Here is a 14,292-nt window from a genome sequence, read left to right on the forward strand (position 1 = left end):
ATGACTTATTAGTGTGGAGAAAATAAACTTTATACGATCTTGTGATGTGGAAGCAATAAAAGCGACGGACTGCATAATAAAGGTCCATATCACAAGTGGCAATATAAAGTGACGTTCTTTTGCATTAAGATTTCGTGCATCCAACCATAAAAGCACATGACAACCTCTGCTTCCCTCTGCGAAGGGCCTATCTTTTATTCTTGTCTTATACATTATGCAAGAGTCATGGTGATCTTCACCTTTCCTTTTTTTACATTTTATACTTTGGCAAGCACCTTGTGTTGGAAAGATCCTGATATATATATATATATATATATGTATATATATATATATATATACACACACACACACAATTGGATGTAAGTTAGCATGAACTATTATTGTTGACATTACCCTTGAGGTAAAAGGTTGGGAGGCAACACTATAAGCCCCTATCTTTCTCTGTGTCCGATTAAAACTTCATACCCATAAGTATTGCGTGAGTGTTAGCAATTGTGAAAGACTAAATGATAGTTGAGTATGTGGACTTGCTGAAAAGCTCTTATATTGACTCTTTCTAATGTTATGATAAATTGAAATTGCTTCAGTGACCGATATTATAGTTTGTTAGTTTTCAATGAAGTTTCTGATTCATACTTGATGTTGTGAATAGATTGTTACTTTAGCATAAGAAATCATATGACAATATTTATAAATGTTGCTGTTATAAGAATGATCATGATGCCCTCATGTCCATATTTTATTTTATCGACACCTCTATCTCTAAACATGTGGACATATTTTCCAATATCGGCTTCCGCTTGAGGACAAGCGAGGTCTAAGTTTGGGGGAGTTGATATGTCCATTTTGCATCATGCTTTTATATTGATATTTATTGCATTATGGGCTGTTATTACACGTTATGTCACAATACTTATGCATATTCTCTCTTATTTTACAAGGTTTACACGAAGAGGGAGAATCGCGGCAGTTGGAATTCTGGGCTGGAAAATGAGCAAATATTAGAGACCTATTCTGCACAACTCGAAAAGTCCTGAAACTCCATGGAAGTTATTTTTGGAATTAATAAAATATACTAAGCGAAGAAAGTACCAGAGGGGGCCCACACCCTGGCCACGAGGGTGGGGGCGCGCACTACCCCCTGGGCGCGCCCCCTGCCTCGTGGGCCCCCTGTCAGGCCTCTGGTGCCCATATTCTGCTATATGAAGTCTTTTACCCTGAAAAAAATCATAAGGAAGCTTTCGGGATGAGACACCGCCGACACGAGGCAGAACCTTGGCGGAACCAATCTAGGGCTCCGGCGGAGCTGTTCTGCCGGGGAAACATCCCTCCGGGAGGGAGAAATCATCACCATCGTCATCACCATTGATCCTCTCATCGGGAGGGGGTAAATCTCCATCAACATCTTCACCAGCACCATCTCCTCTCAAACGCTGGTTCATCTCTTGTAACCAATCTTTGTGTCAAAACCTCAGATTGGTACCTGTGGGTTGCTAGTAGTGTTGATTACTCCTTGTAGTTGATGCTAGTTGGTTTATTCGGTGGAAGATTGTATATTCAGATCCTTTATGCATATTAATACCCCTCTGATTATGAACATCAATATGATTTGTGAGTAGTTACGTTTGTTCCTGAGGACATGGGAGAAGTCTTCCTATAAGTAGTCATGTGAATTTGGTATTCATTCGATATTTTGATGAGATGTATGTTCTCTCTCCGCTAGTGGTGTTATGTGAACGTCGACTACATGACACTTCATCATTGTTTGGGCCTAGAGGAAGGCATTGGTAAGTAATAAGTAGATGATGGGTTGCTAGAGTGACAGAAGCTTAAACCCTAGTTTATGAGTTGCTTCGTAAGGGGCTGATTTGGATCCATATGTTTCATGCTATGGTTAGGTTTACCTTAATACTTCTTTTGTAGTTACAGATGCTTGCAATAGGGGTTAATCATAAGTGGGATGTTTGTCAAGAAAAAGGGCAGTACCCAAGCACCGGTCCACCCACATATCAAATTATCAAAGTACCGAACGCGAATCATATGAGCATGATGAAAACTATCTTGACGATAATTCCCATGTGTCCTCGGGAGCGCTTTTCTCTATATAAGAATTTGTCCAGACTTGTCCTTTGCTACAAAAAGGATTGGGCCATCTTGCTGCACCTTATTTACTTTTGTTACTTGTTACCCGTTACAAACTACCTTATCACAAAACTATCTGTTACCGATAATTTCAGTGCTTGCAGAGAATACCTTATCGAAAACTGCTTGTCATTTCCTTCTGCTCCTCGTTGGGTTCGACACTCTTACTTATCAAAAGGACTACGATAGATCCCCTACACTTGTGGGTCATCATGCTACATCTCAAAGTTTGATCCAATTCAAATGCAAACCCTCTGTGTGAGGAGCACTCGGAGTCCCGTTTTGTCAGAGACTTAAAACTTCCAAAACCTCACTGTGTATTTCGGTCTGACTGACTCCTCCATTTCGGTCACACCGAGTTCACTGGGTTGATCAAGTTTTCAATCTCGGTGCAACCGATTAGAACCTTTTGGTCTCACCGAGTTGCAGTAACCGCTTGCAATTCTGCGTCTCGGTGCCACCAAGTTGTTCCACTCGGTCACACCGACAGAGTCAGGATATATATACTGATGGGCCAGATTTTGGAAATCACTTCAAAACCTCCTCGCCCGCGCGTGTCCTACTATGCCTCTCGGGTCTCCGGATCGTCACCTCGTCGCCAGCGACCTCCCGTCGCTGATCTCCGCCACCGTCAACGGATTTCTCCGCCGCCGTTGTCGCTGTAGCGAACTCACTGCCGAACTAGGGTATGAGATCGACCCCTTGTGCATTCTTTTTACCTCCGATTCTAAGCACAAGGTCAATTCCATGTTCTTTACCACGTATGAGATCGACCCATCCACAGAGAATCTCCATTAGACTAGATTTGAATTGAAAATTTAGGGTTAGGTTTTCGCCGGACTCATCTCGGACTGACCGAGTTGTAGGAATCGGTTCCACCGATTTGGCTTAGGCCAAAGCACAAGTGATTTTCGGTCTGACCGAAAGTTTTTGACTCATTCTTTTTGCAAAAACTCTGCACTTTGTGATGCTCATCTACTCTATGTTATCTATATCTATTCACAGGGTCTGTTGTCAGTTATCTTTGCAGAATGTCTGACCAGAGTGATAGCCATAACAAATTAGAAGAGCAATTGCACATGAGTGAGGGCACTAGTCCCTCTAGCAGCTCTGATGGTGGCAGCAGGAGCACTCCAAGCAATTTGCCCAAGGCAGCTACAAGGACAAGGAAGAAGAGAACCTCAGATTCAGAGGATGGGGACTATGTGGCTACTAAGGAGGAAGTAAGCTCCAAGAATAAAGTGCTAAAAAGGAATATGGAACTGCTGCTGCAACAAAACCTGGTATGCACAAGAAGGCACCTGCCAGGAGAGTTCCCATGTCTAAGGCCAGAACTTCCACTCAGGAAACTATGGTCTTCACCTTTGAGCCAAGAGCAGGTGAAGAAGGGAATAAGAGGGTCAGGAAAACCACAACTAGAGTGATTGGAAACCCATCTATGAGGAAAGATTCTACAAGTGAAGAGAAAGAGGAAGACGAGGTTGCTGCTCAAGCACCTCCTGCTAAGGCACAGAAGCTGATGGAGGATGCCATCAAGTCTGGGGCAGCTCCTTCTAAGCCCAAGACAACCCCCAAAGCTCCAGCTCAAGCTCCAAAGAGAAGCACTAGAAACTACCTGCAAGAGAGAAGAACAAGGCCCCAGTGCCTGAAGCTGCAGAAGAAGCTGAAGCCCAAGTGCTTAGGAAGCTCAAGCCCAAGATTCCAGACAACAATGACAGTCACCCAGTGGCTGAAAACATGAAGGAAAGAAAGGATGCTGGTCTCAGGAAATGGAGACAAGAAGATCCATATGATGTGAGGAGGAGGACTACAGTGGACTACAGGTTCCACACTAAAGAGCAACAAGATTTTTATGAGACAATGTTGCTGGACAAGAAACCCATAGTCAGTGATATGAGATGGGTGGACTGAAAATTCATTGATGCTAATGCTGATCATTTCCCATGTGTGCATGAAAGCTTCAAAGCAAATGGTGTTGATGACTGTTGGTCAGAAGCTCGCCAAATGGAATGATGAGCTCATAATGCAATTCTACTCAACAGCTCACTTCTATCCAGATGGAAGAATTGTGTGGATGACAGAAGGGCAGAGGTACCAATCAACTGTTGATGAGTGGGCTAGGCTCATAATTGCCCCTGAAGAAGAAGAAGAAAATGACATAGATGTGTATGCTGAGAAGAAGAAAGATCACAGCACCATGGCCAATATGTATAAGGAGATACCAGATAAGGCCCTAGAGACACATAAATTTGGGCCAGTCTATTATTTGTTGTCTGGTTTGGCCACCATAAACACTATCTCGAGGCACACTTTGTTGCCCAAATATGGAGATCACAGGATGATCAGAGGCCATTCCATCAACTTGCTGCAGTTGTTTGAAGTTGTGCCACAGAAGTTCAAGGTCATGAGCTTGATTGTTGAGACAATCAAAAGGACAACAACTGACCAAAAGAGATCTTGTGGATATGCTCCACACATCCAAGATCTAATCAATTCCAAGATGAAGCAAGGCGTGTATCCTTTGGACAAAGAACATCTTCCTTTGCTGCCTGAATTTGAGGACAACATAGTTGTGATGGATGCTGAAGATCCATCCTCAGTTGCAGCCCATGAGAAGAAGGAGAAAGCCAGGGCAGAAAAAGGAGCAAAGATGCCCAAGGGTAGCAAAGGCTTCAGAAGTCTTTCTCAAGTCAAAACAAGACCAGCTTGGGTTTCTAATTCAAGCAGTCTTGAGGGTTGAGAAAGGACTAGCTACCCTGGCTCAGAACCAGGAGAGCTTGGAGAGGATAATAGAGACACAATTCTATGATCTGGACTTGAAGGTGACTGAGATTCAGACAACTGTTGAAGAACTCCAAGAAGAAGCTCAGGAGAGGAAGGGCAAATCTACTACACAGGTGTTCCACAGAGTGCCTAGGGCACAGAGGTCTGCAGCAGTGCTAGTGACAGATACTAGAGCTACAACTTCAGCACCTGCAGCCACAGCTCCCACAACTCCAGTTGCCCCTCCAGTGGCAACCCCTCCAGCTCCAACATCATCTATATATGCACTCGTTCTTAGAGTCATCTCAACACCTCCTTCCGAAGATCAAGCCTAGAGAGACACATAGCACTATGCATTTTCGAGCTTTTTGGTAACTTGTTGCCAAAGGGGGAGAAAGTGTATAGATCATAGGCTTCGAGGGGGGAGAGAGAGAGAGAGAGAGAGAGAGAGAGAGAGTTGTCTATTTTTGCTACTTATTCGCTTTGTTTGCTTTGTTTGCTTGTGAGATACTTTATGCCTATGTGTGTGAGATACTTTGTATGGTCATGTGTTTGATCATATCATACTTAATGCTTGTGCTTGGATGATGATATTCTTTATCCTTAATGTACGATCATTCACTTTGCCCTGGTGATGAGTGCTTGTTCCTATTGTTTATCATTTTGAGCTCTCCACCAAGATGTATGTGACATGGAAGAGTAACCCATGATCCTAACAGATTGTGCATTTGCAGTCCAAAGCAAATTTTAAACAATGCACAAATTTAGGAGGAGCTCTTGCTTATCACATACTTCTCAAAGCGACAATGTACTTCATTCTTATTATCATTTGTAGAAGCTTTGATCTATATGTTGTCATCAATTACGAAAAAGGGGGATATTGAAAGTGCAACTAATCCCTGGGTGGTTTTGGTAATTCTTAACAACATATAGTTCATTGAACTAATGCTATTTCAAGATAATCATTTCAGGAAGTTCAATGATTGGCATGGCATGGACTAGAGATGTGGACCCCTCAAAATGCAAAGGACATATATTGGCAACAAGCTCAAGACTCTACATTTTCATTTTAGTGATCCAAGATCACATTGAGTCCATAGGAAAGCCAATACTATTAAAAGGGGATGAGGTGTTGCTTAATGGCTTACTTGCTCAAAATGCTTAGTGATATGCTCCAAAACCCTCAACCACTTTCTCATTTCCACATATATCCTAAACCTAAAGTCAAATTCGACCCCACCAACTTGATCTATCTGGCGCCACCGAGTTTCATTTGACATAGCCACTGCCACAAATCCTAGTTACTTCGGTCTCATCGATAGGGATCTCGGTCTCACCGAGATGGGATTGCAAACCCTCTGTTTCCATTTTGCAACATTTTGGTCTCACCAAAATGAGCAAATCGGTCCCATTGAGTCTGCATTGCAAACTTGTTGTTTCGTTTTCGTAACACTTCGGTCCCACCGAAGTGAGCGAATCGGTCCTACCGAGTTTGCCTGACCAATCCTTTGTGTACCTATTGTTGAAATCGGTCCCACCGAGTTTATGCGGTCGGTCACACCGAGATTACGTTTTGCCCTAACCCTAGCATATCGGTCCCACCGAGATGACTATATCGGTCCCACCAAAAATCCTAACATTCACATTTTTACTTGGATCGGTCTGACCGAGTTTGCTGATTTGGTCCCACTGAGTTTGGGAATCTGTGTGTAATGGTTAGATTTTGTGTGGAGGCTATATATACCCCTCCATCCACTCTTCATTCATGGAGAGAGCCATCAGAACAAACCTACACTTCCACTACTCATTTTCTGAGAGAGAACCACCTACTCATGTGTTGAGACCAAGATATTCCCATCCTACCATATGAATCTTGATCTCTAGCCTTCCCCAAGTTGCTTTCCACTCAAATCATCTTTATACCATAGCCAAATCTGTGTGAGAGAGTTGAGTGTTGGGGAGACTATCATTTGAAGCACAAGAGCAAGGAGTTCATCAACAACACACCATCTATTACCTTTTGGAGAGTGGTATCTCCTAGATTGGTTAGGTGTCACTTGGGAGCCTCCATCAAGATTGTGGAGTTGAACCAAGAAGTTTGTAAGGGCAAGGAGATCGCCTACTTCGTGAAGATCTACCCTAGTGAGGCAAGTCCTTCGTGGGCGATGCCATGATGGGATAGAAAAGGTTGCTTCTTCGTGGACCCTTCATGGGTGGAGCCCTCCGTGGACTCGCGCAACCGTTACCCACCGTGGGTTGAAGTCTCCATCAACGTGGATGTACGACAGCACCACCTATCAAAACCACGCCAAAAATCTCCGTGCCAACATTGCGTTTGCTCCCTCCAAACTCCCCCCATTTACTTTCTTGCAAGTTGCATGCTTTACTTTCCGCTGACCATATACTCTTTGCATGCTTGGTTGAATTGTATTGAGATTGCTTGACTTGTGCTAAGTTGCTAAAATCTGCCAAGAATTAAAATTGGGAAAAGGTTAAGTTTTTATTTGGTCAAGTAGTCTAATCACCCCCCCTCTAGACATACTTTCGATCCTACACACCTCCACAGCCATCAGATTCCGTTCGATTCCCATGCATTCTGGACGGTGGGGATCAACCTGGGGTGGGTATCCCACATGCACTCATACTTGAACCTCTTCTTTGCCTTCCTTCCCGCAGGTGGACAATGCTTCAACATAATCGGCGAGTCGTCGGAGGTGGCCACGGTAAGATGCTCCACGGCAGCTAACGGGAATTGTGCGCACCACTCGGTCAAGCCCAAGGCTCTATCTAGCCCGACTCTAGTGAAAGAACCCCCTGCAACTTTCTTCTCGAAGGTCCATTTGCGGCCATGGAATCCTAGATAAATTAAACCACACACATCCACCGCATCCCGGAACCCTTGCATCTGTGTTTGGTTCCTCACGCCTATACCATCATGTTCATCATGGCGCAGTACCTCATTGAAATCTCCTATATAGGCCCCATAGTAGGTTATGGAGCGCTGCCAAGTTCTTCATTGTGTCCCATGTCCTCTGTCGGAGATGAGTTTGTGCTTCGCCATAGAAACATGACAGCCTCCACGGGTCACCACCAAGCCCCGAAATTTGCATATCTATGTGATACTGCGAGTAACCCAAATTCTCAATATTTATTTCATTATTCCAATACATTGCTAAGCCTTCACTCCTACCAGAGGAATCAACAGAAATAGAGTTATCATAACCTAGAGTGCTTTTTAAGTTTTGAGCTCTATCACCACTAATCCGGGTTTCCAATAAGCAAAGTACTCTAGGGGCAAACTTTATCGCGAGTTCGCATAGCTCTTGAATTGTCGGGGCATTGCCAATCCCACGACACTTCCAGCATAGCAGATTCATTGCGCCTGGCGGTCCTCTACCAAGGAGGCCGCTGATTTCGCTTCATTGCTTTTCCCCGCTGCTGTGATCTTCTTCAGAACTGTGTTGCCTTGTTTCTCGGTCTGCTGGGTAGTCTTGGGTCTCTTAGGATCTTATTTCGACGGGGGGGGGGGGGGCTCACTGGGGCTGCACCCCCGCTTGTCTTTGCTGCTAAAACCAACTCCATCCCAGTAGTGCCCGGCGAGGTAATTGGTTCCACAACCTGCTGTGAAGAGCGCTTACGGTTGGCTTCAGAGAGCTCCATATCAGTGGCATGTTGATTCTGCAAATCATCCTTCCCCTCCTCCAAGCTTACGCCAGTCTGACCATCACGAGGCTTTGAGTTCCGGCTTCTGTTGCGGCGGTGGGTGCCCCAAGCAGTGGTCGCAGGTGCTCTCAGATTTTTGAAGGTCAGCACCGAGGGGAGGGGCGTACTCCATCCCATGCTCCTTAAACTCGTGACCCATCATACCGCAGACCTGGCACCAATTAGGTAGACGTTCGTACTTGACAGCAAAGATCACCCTCTCTCCTCCACGGATCAGCGAGATTGCTTTTTTGAGAGGGTTTCTCACATCAAGCCGAACCCCCTATAGAAGTTTCCTTCAAAGTCAAAAAAGATGGCTTTGAATCCACAAACTCACCAATTTTGGCAGCAAGCACCTTCACTTTCCCATGGAAGCCAATAGGCAGGTTGATAATGCGGACCCAGATCTCAAACTTGTACAACTCTATCTCTGTTGGTTTTGTGAATCCATCATATGAGGGCAATGATCATCGGGTTGCCTCGAAAGTGCCATGGACCCCCTTGAGTGACTCTCTCCCAATCGCCTAGGCAGTTGAACTGCATCTGGAAGAGGTTCTCCTCCAGGGTTTTGATTTTCACCGACCTAGCAAGATCCCAGGGCGTCCTCATGTTGCGGAAGAACCAGTAGGTGCTAAACCCTTTGTCCATGTGGACTCTGACCAAGATCATCCAGCAGAGGTCCTCCACTGTCGAGGTGTCATCTTCCTCGAAAACAACGTCGCCGAGGTCGTCTTCCTTGAGGTCTAGCTCCTTCATTAGCTCCTCCAACTTTCCCTTCCCCTTTGATCCTGAAGCCGATGGATCGCCATGCTTCGCCATGGCTTGTCGAAGGAGGATAGATCGATCTCCAAGGCGCAGGGACCGACGGGAGATAAAACCCTCACACCCCTCCCCCCCCCCCCCCCCCCCCCCCCCCCCCCCGCATGAGGAGACCGAAACCAGGCCGAGGCAGCAGTCAGAGTCTACTCCGAGATTGGCCAGAGGACTGATACTCGATCCAGCGGAGGAGGAGGAAGACTGATCTCAACGATCGCCGTCGGCGTCGAGAGGAAAGATAACCCTAACGAGAGGGAACAAATGATATGGACTGATAGGTAATAAGTTTTGTCGGTTTTTCACAAAAGGGAATGGATGCAAACAAACTACATGCAAAACATGGTTTGAGTCGGGCCACAGATGCCAAAGAGGCCCCAAATGCTTCACTAGGGCCCAGCCCAGCCCATCAGAGCATAAGAGCCTCTAGAAGGGCCGGCTGCCATTTCGTCCCCTGAGGAAGGAGGTGCAGTGCGGTGCGGTGCGGATGGCGCAGGCGGAGGCGGACGTACCCGCAGCCTCGCTCTTCGGTGCGGACCGCCGCCTCTGCTCAGCCGACGTGCTCTCGCCGCCCGAGGTCTGCCATACGTCACTCCACTCATGCCCCAACTTCCCTCGTCCGCCCCTGCCTCTGATCGAATCGACATGCTTTGCTTCTCTCGATAGGTTCGGGCAAGGATCGAGGTGGCGGTGCTCAATTTCCTCGCCGCGCTCTCGTCTCCCTCTTCTCCGGCCATCTCTGTCCTCCCCCTGGTACGCCGGTCCACAAACCCCAAATCCTCCAACTCATCTCATCTCATAAATGCAGTCATGGCTGTTTCATACATGTGATGAATGCATTGTGCTTGTCTGATTAAGTGTTGTGGGCACCACAGATCTCACGCAAGTCCACCAATTGCAGCCTGCGCAGCGGCTTGCTGAGCGATGTTTCATCGGTTTATCTGTCCTACGCCTTCTGCAAGAGGTCACTAATGAGAGAAAATGATGCCAAGGCATTCGTCAGAGGTGGTTGTTGTTGATTTCTGAAGTATCTGAGGAATGCATTCTCCATGATTGGACGCATCTTTATAGTCATCTAAAATGGTTGTGCAATTTTAATAGTATGGAAAGTCATGGAGATGTGCTACAAGATCTTGGGAGACGGGAAGCTTGTCACCCAGCGGGAGTTGTTCTACAAACTACTATCGGACTCACCCAAGTACTTCAGCTGTCAGCGCCATGTCAATCAAACCATCCAAGGTCTTCAAAATCCAAACACTGCATTTTGTTCTTTTTTCGTCATCATGTGACATATCCATAATAGTCGCTTACTCAGATTTTGCACTTTGGTCTTGTGTAGATGTTGTTTCATTGCTCCGTTGCACAAGGCAGAGTTTAGGAATCATGGCATCAAGTAGAGGGGCTCTGATTGGACGACTTATGTTGCATGTGTGTGTATGCTGAAAAGTAAAAGTGATATGCCTGATACAAATATGTGCTGTCTGTTAAGGGGATCAATAAAACTCTTGTTTACCTCCTCATGAAACTGCAACAGCCTCAACCTTGTCTTCATCTTAGGAAGCGGAGGAAGAACACATTGATTGTTCCATTCTTGGACCTTCTGGGCATGCCATTACTGGGGATCTGAACCAATTGAGCAGATTAAATTTGTCTTCAGATGCCCGTTATCTCATTCTAGTGGAGAAGGTACTGTTTTTACCCTTTACAATGCATTGCTGTATTCCACTTGATTTAATTCCAGCTGACAGCCCTCCTATTTGAACAAGGATGCCATATTTCAGAGGCTGGCTGAAGACCGCTTATATAACCAGCTTCCATGTATCCTCATCACTGCAAAAGGATATCCTGATATCGCCACAAGGTTCTGTACCTCCAATACACTCCTTTATATTGTTGATTGACTATACTAGTTACTCGTACTGATCCAACTTATCTTTTAATGTTCTGAAACAGGTTTATCTTGCATCGACTGAGCCAGACTTTTCCAAATATGCCAATATTTGCATTAGTGGACTGGTTAAGCCCTTTCTAATGCTTTTTTTGTGAACGGAAGCACTTTCTAATTTTAATATGTACTCCCTCCGTCCCGAATTACTTGTCACAGAAATGGATGTATCTATATCTAGAGGTATTCTAGATACATCCATTTCTGTGACAAGTAATTCGGGACGGAGGGAGTATAATATTCTGGTTGTTTGTTTTCTGGATAAAGTTAGATTTCTCTTCAATTCAGGAACCCTGCAGGGCTCTCTATACTGTGTACTTACAAATATGGAAGCATATCAATGGGCTTGGAATCATACAGATACGGTATTCCTTTGGATGATCAAAGCTTGATCAAACCCATATTTTCAAAACGACACTAATGATATTCTTCAATTCCAGCTTGCAATGTAAAATGGCTTGGACTAAGAGGAGATGATCTGCAACTTATCTCTCAGAGTGCATTCCAAGAGTTGAAACCTCGTGATTTGCAGATCGCCAAAAGCTTGCTGTCATCTAAGTTTCTGCAGGTGTGTCTGCTATTTCTCAACTTTCAGATTCTGTGTGTTGAAAATATAGAAGTCCAAATTGAATACAACAAAAAATTATACACAGCAATTCTTTATGTAGCCTTGAGAGTGTATTCATGTTGCAACAGATAACATTTTCATCATTTATATTTGAAGCCACCTAATACCTTGTTGACTCTACTAAGACTGCTGTGGTTGAGAGATGGATGACTAACGATATGTTTTGGTTAATTTGACATGACATTGGCTCACAAAATCAAGAGCTCTGAAATGCACTGAGCATCTTCCCTGGGTATATTCCACGGCTGAGTATGGGTCATATATGGCAGTGTTAAGCATGTACTCCCTCCGTCCGGAAATAGTTGTCCTAAAAATTGATGAAATGGATGTATCTATAACTAAAATAAGTCTAGATACAACCATTTCGAGGACAAGTATTTCCGGACGGAGGGAGTACTCCATATGGATACGAGTATCACTGTACGCGGTAGCAGTGCAGCACCAGACTTCTCGGTCAAGCTTCACTTGTTACGAGAAGTTTTAATTCCTTTAAATATGCTCCCATATGCAATCAACTAATCACCCTGAACTCAAAACCAGTACGCTTATTGCAAGTCTTCCGAAACTATTCATGTGCGTTATGGGCCATCTGACAATGTTAAGAGTCAGTTACTAACTTTGTACTAAACCAGCTTCAATTAATATGGATCGGAGGGAGTAGTTTCTTGTCTGAATTCCAGTACAGCGCCAAGTAGACCGCCTAATGCATTGCCCCTCCAACTTTGATACCGGCAAGTTATAAGCTGGTGTTGTGCCTGCAGGACATGCACAGGGCGGAGTTGACTCGGATGGTCGAGACGGGAACGCGCGCTGAGATCGAAGCTCTCTACTGCCATGGATTTGATTTCCTGGGGAAGTTCATCGCCAGGAAGATTGTGCAGGGTGACTACATTTGACAGAGTGCAGCGTTGTTTGCTTGTCTCGTTTTTTGTTCTCTGGCTGCATGGCTCATGATGACGAGGCTACTCGTACGGTAGTGTAAGTGTCTCTGTTAATTGGAGAGCGAGATCGTGCACGGCTCGTGATGGCTGGTGAGGTCTGAACTTTGACATGCATAGAGCAAAGCGGATAGTGTAAGTTGTTCCTCCGAGAGTGGAACGATAGCAATTAGCAAGTGAGCAGGCTGTCAGGGTAATTCAGTTTCTGGTGTATGCGTATGCCTTCTGCGCTCCCTGGCAATACTCTCCCCATAAAATTAGCCACTCTACTACTCCCTCCGTTCCTAAATAATTGTCTTTCTAGAGATTTCAATAAGTGACTACATACGGAGCAAAATGAGTGAATCTACATTGTAAAACATGTCTACATACATTCGTATGTTGTAGTTCATTTGATATGGCTAGAAAGACAATTATTTGGGAACGGAGGGAGTATAAGTTTTAGGATAAGAAAGAAAGGTCTCGTCTCCTGCTGCCAGGGCACCTTCCTCCGCCGCCATCCTTCGGCGGTTCCCCTTCGCTGATGACCTTGGTCGTTGGTGGTGAGGGGTTGCCGGATCCACGCGTGTAGATTGTTTTAGGCATTAGTTTTTTTTATAGGGTTTTGGGTTGTTCATCGTCATGGCTTCGACAGTGGCGATGGCGGCGCCGACTAATAAATCTTCAGATCCTTCCCCACGAGGCGATCCGCTTTTCGGGTGGGTTTGGAAACCAGGTTGTTCAAGTAAGGATGGTGCGGCGGCGGCATCATCGTGCTGGACTTGTGTCCTCGGGCTCCGCCTTTGTGACAGCGTTTGCTCTAGCGCCGGCGTGGAGCTTGGGAGGTAGTCCAGGAGCAGATGCAGATTGTGGTCTGCATCGACGACATCTGAAATATGGTGGATCTGAGTTTGTTGTTCGTAGTAGGCAGGTATGGTTTCCTCCAACGTCTTAGTTGGGCGGGGGTGTCAGATTTGGAGTTCGATGGCTTGTCTGGGGTGTTGCCCCGATCTGTTTCATTCAACGGCAATGGCTTGGCCTTTATTGGCGAGCCACCTTGGAGGTCCGCAAAGTTGCATATCAGCGATGGAGCCGCGTCGAGCTTGGGTGGTGATCCGTCATTTTCTCCTTTGATGGCTGCTATGGTGGTGCCAGAGGCAGGTGACGAACGTTGGTGTCAAGCTCAGAGGATCCTTCAGTCTTGTTTGTAATCTTACTTCTTGGCTAGTGTTCTTATGTGCAACGGCTAGCGTTTTGCTGTCTTTTCAGTTTTATCATGTCGGCATGTATGTGACTTGTACTATGATCCTTGGAACCCAAATTAATTTAAATTGTTTTAGCCATAATCATATAGATAGAAAGAAGGAAAGTTAGGTATCGTA

At 45.3% G+C, this 14,292-nt stretch overlaps 1 protein-coding gene across 2 annotated transcripts; it reads left to right on the forward strand.

Moving 5' to 3' along the window:
- The first annotated feature begins 9,852 nt into the window (after window positions 1-9,852).
- On the forward strand, window positions 9,853-13,172 carry LOC123160176 (meiotic recombination protein SPO11-2). 2 transcript variants are annotated; one of them, XM_044577982.1, is made up of 11 exons: window positions 9,853-9,997; window positions 10,087-10,173; window positions 10,296-10,425; window positions 10,522-10,659; window positions 10,760-10,848; window positions 10,978-11,106; window positions 11,187-11,281; window positions 11,374-11,436; window positions 11,654-11,730; window positions 11,806-11,933; window positions 12,755-13,172. In XM_044577982.1, exons 1-11 carry the CDS (start codon window positions 9,908-9,910, stop codon window positions 12,887-12,889), a joined length of 1,161 nt encoding a protein of 386 aa, XP_044433917.1. In that variant the 5' UTR covers window positions 9,853-9,907; the 3' UTR covers window positions 12,890-13,172. The 2 variants fall into 2 exon arrangements, with proteins under 2 accessions (XP_044433917.1, XP_044433918.1); XM_044577983.1 differs by having other exon boundaries at window positions 9,862-9,997; window positions 11,202-11,281.
- Window positions 13,173-14,292: the final 1,120 nt, after the last annotated feature.

Source organism: Triticum aestivum, chromosome 7B (genome assembly GCF_018294505.1).
Source record: "Triticum aestivum cultivar Chinese Spring chromosome 7B, IWGSC CS RefSeq v2.1, whole genome shotgun sequence".
Taxonomy (NCBI): Eukaryota; Viridiplantae; Streptophyta; class Magnoliopsida; order Poales; family Poaceae; genus Triticum; species Triticum aestivum.

What these genes read in the sequence shown, in the direction of transcription:
- LOC123160176 (XM_044577982.1), top strand. Translation starts at nt 9,908, where the DNA reads ATGGCGCAGGCGGAGGCGGACGTACCCGCAGCCTCGCTCTTCGGTGCG. An exon ending in ATCTCATTCTAGTGGAGAAG is followed by an intron (nt 11,107 to 11,186) that starts GTACTGTTTTTA and finishes TATTTGAACAAG; the next exon opens with GATGCCATATTTCAGAGGCT. An exon ending in TATCCTGATATCGCCACAAG is followed by an intron (nt 11,282 to 11,373) that starts GTTCTGTACCTC and finishes GTTCTGAAACAG; the next exon opens with GTTTATCTTGCATCGACTGA.